Here is a 2,500-nt window from a genome sequence, read left to right as displayed (position 1 = left end):
AGCAGAATACATCGACAGCAAATTAATTCCAGTAACAACCCTGATGTTACTGGAATTTTCATAGTTTTTGGCTTTGAACACTTCGGTTGAATTTAATCTATCGCGATTTTTCGAAGTTTGTGATGACGTTTCATGATCTTTGGGCATCCTTGGATATTTATCCTTGTTGTTATCATTATTATTCCTATCACTTTATCATTATTACTATCATTATCATATTTGTTGTTGCTATTATTGTTATCATTATTGTTGTTATCACTGCTGATATCATCATTATCATTACTATCATAATTGTTGGTGTGGCTTTTGTTATCACTATATATATTATTATTATCATCGTTATTATAATTGCTATTATCATTATCGCTGTTATTATTATCATTATTATCATCATCATCATTCCTGTTATCCTCATTATTATCCTTATCATTGTTATCATAATTATCATCTTCAATATTACATTTATAATTATGCTTATTATCAATATCATTATTGTTGTTGTGTTAATATTATGATTATAATTATCACTACTATTAATGCCATCATCATTATTGTTATCATCATAATCATCACCATTATCACTATCATCATTACTATCAATATCATCTTCATAATCTTCATAATTATTGTCATTATTACTATTATCTATTATCATTACTATCACTTTTGTCAACTGAACCCGTATTTGTCACGGTATTTCTTAACATTAATGCAATTGGTGAAATTCAGGTATCAACATTGTTTTACCTATTGCTAAGAAAAAAGGACAAAGAAATTATATTTCATATTGCTGGGCGTCTATATATTTGATGAAGGAAATGCATACAAACGTGTATAAAATATCAACACAAGGTATTTGGTCAAAAAGTCTAAGGAAACAACACGCCACAATTCATTATTCATGACATAAAAAGTTCGATAAGAAATTCTGGGATAAGAAATTCTAACAATGCAGTAGCCTACTCTGTCACTGAACCTTCCGCCTTTGCTAAGATAGCCGATTGGGAACTGAATAATGCTCTTATCTTGAACAAGTTGGAAACGAAACAACGGGAGGAATTAGAGGAAACACACTGTACGAAGTCCTTCCGCTATAGCCAGCCCAATCGTGCGTTTCTTTTATTATTCCTTCGTTTTGTTAATAGCAACTGCCACATGTCTTACGTGTTCTTAAATTTAATTTGTTCTGAGAACAAGTCTTCTGTGACTTACAGTGTTCTACACACCCTGAACACTATCGATAGAGGTACTAGAAATCTTGCAGATGACATCAGAAACGCGTCTCAAAAGATCGGGCCACACAATGCATGCAGATGCCATTGCACGTTGGAATCGCTATGCATGATCATCCCGATCGCTGAGCAAAGGCAGAAAGTGATTTGCAAAATGTGGATTTAACCTTGGAGTATCTCTTGCTAGGATTTCACTCGTTATTAGAAGCTCCTGCTTGGCCGAGGTAATAAGTTCTCAAAAGGAAGTCGGGGAAACATGCAATGTGGAAGAAACTAACTGTAAATCTGCAATACAGAATCTAAGCAAACATTCGTAAACTATAATAAAACTGAGGCAAAGTAAGAGCGATTGCAGCTATATTTTATCATATTTGTGTACACACGTTGCTTTATTTGTATTTTGTGACTTGCACACACTATCCAGAGTGCCATGCGATACAACCATTAAAGCCAGCAAAAAGATCCTTTGTAACAATTTCATTTCACCCGATGTACAATAAGATATTCATAGTTTATCTTGAGTTTGCAACGTGATATAAAACTACAACTATAAATTAAATACATCAAAGCTTGCCCACGAATGTGCGGTTAGCCGGCATGGTAAATGAAAGCCTAAACTCAACTCAACTCAACTAGCATAATGCAACTCTGCAATTACTCCTCCTCAAACCAAAGATAATAATCATGTTACATCCTCAACTTGATATACAATATCACGCAATGTCACGACCAAGTACCAAATGTATCAAACCTTCCCACCACTTAACCACTTAACCAAGGAGGCAAATAAACCCGCAAAAACTACCACGCACTCTTCTGCAAATGTATTTCGGATCCCTTCGCTCTCTCCTCCTTCGCCCTCTCCTCCTTCGCGGCAGACTTTCCCCGAAGGCAAAGGAACTTCCTGAAGGCGGCGTTCAGGCAGAAAATGAAGAAGATGAAACACTCCGTCAACGTGATGAAGGAGAAGCCGAGGAAGACACCTGTTGAGCCGCCCAAAGAACCTGTTGGTGTTAAGGTTGCATTCTGATTAACAGGTATTGGATGAACAGATCAGTTATTCGCGTTAACAGATTAGGCATAACAGATCAGAAAAAGGATTGGTGGTTTGATTAGCAGATCAGTAAAAGGGGTAGCCCTTTGATTAACCGATTAGTCTTTCAATTAACAGACCAGGAGAGGATTAGTAATTTGATTAGCAGATCGGTAAAGGGGTAGTCATTTGATTAACAGATTAGTCTTTTACTAAACAGATCAGGAAAGGATTA

At 35.7% G+C, this 2,500-nt stretch overlaps 1 protein-coding gene across 1 annotated transcript in view; it reads right to left on the bottom strand.

Annotated features, from left to right (window-relative positions):
- LOC122252068 (monocarboxylate transporter 12) overlaps nucleotides 1-1,320 on the bottom strand; it is a 20,508-nt gene extending 19,188 nt beyond the window's left edge. Inside the window, exons 1-2 of the mRNA XM_086542914.1 lie at nucleotides 1,227-1,320; nucleotides 748-753 (exon numbers count right to left, since the gene is read on the bottom strand). Coding sequence (XP_086399040.1) covers nucleotides 748-753; nucleotides 1,227-1,320 — 100 coding nt within the window. The remainder of the gene's footprint in view (nucleotides 1-747; nucleotides 754-1,226) is intronic.
- Between the last annotated feature and the right edge of the window lie 1,180 nt (nucleotides 1,321-2,500).

Source organism: Penaeus japonicus, unplaced genomic scaffold (genome assembly GCF_977035675.1).
Source record: "Penaeus japonicus unplaced genomic scaffold, GWHDUDI00000001_assembly GWHDUDI00000013, whole genome shotgun sequence".
Classification (NCBI taxonomy): Eukaryota; Metazoa; Arthropoda; class Malacostraca; order Decapoda; family Penaeidae; genus Penaeus; species Penaeus japonicus.
Note: the sequence above shows the minus strand (reverse complement) of the source record. Positions and strands in the feature narration are given on the sequence as shown.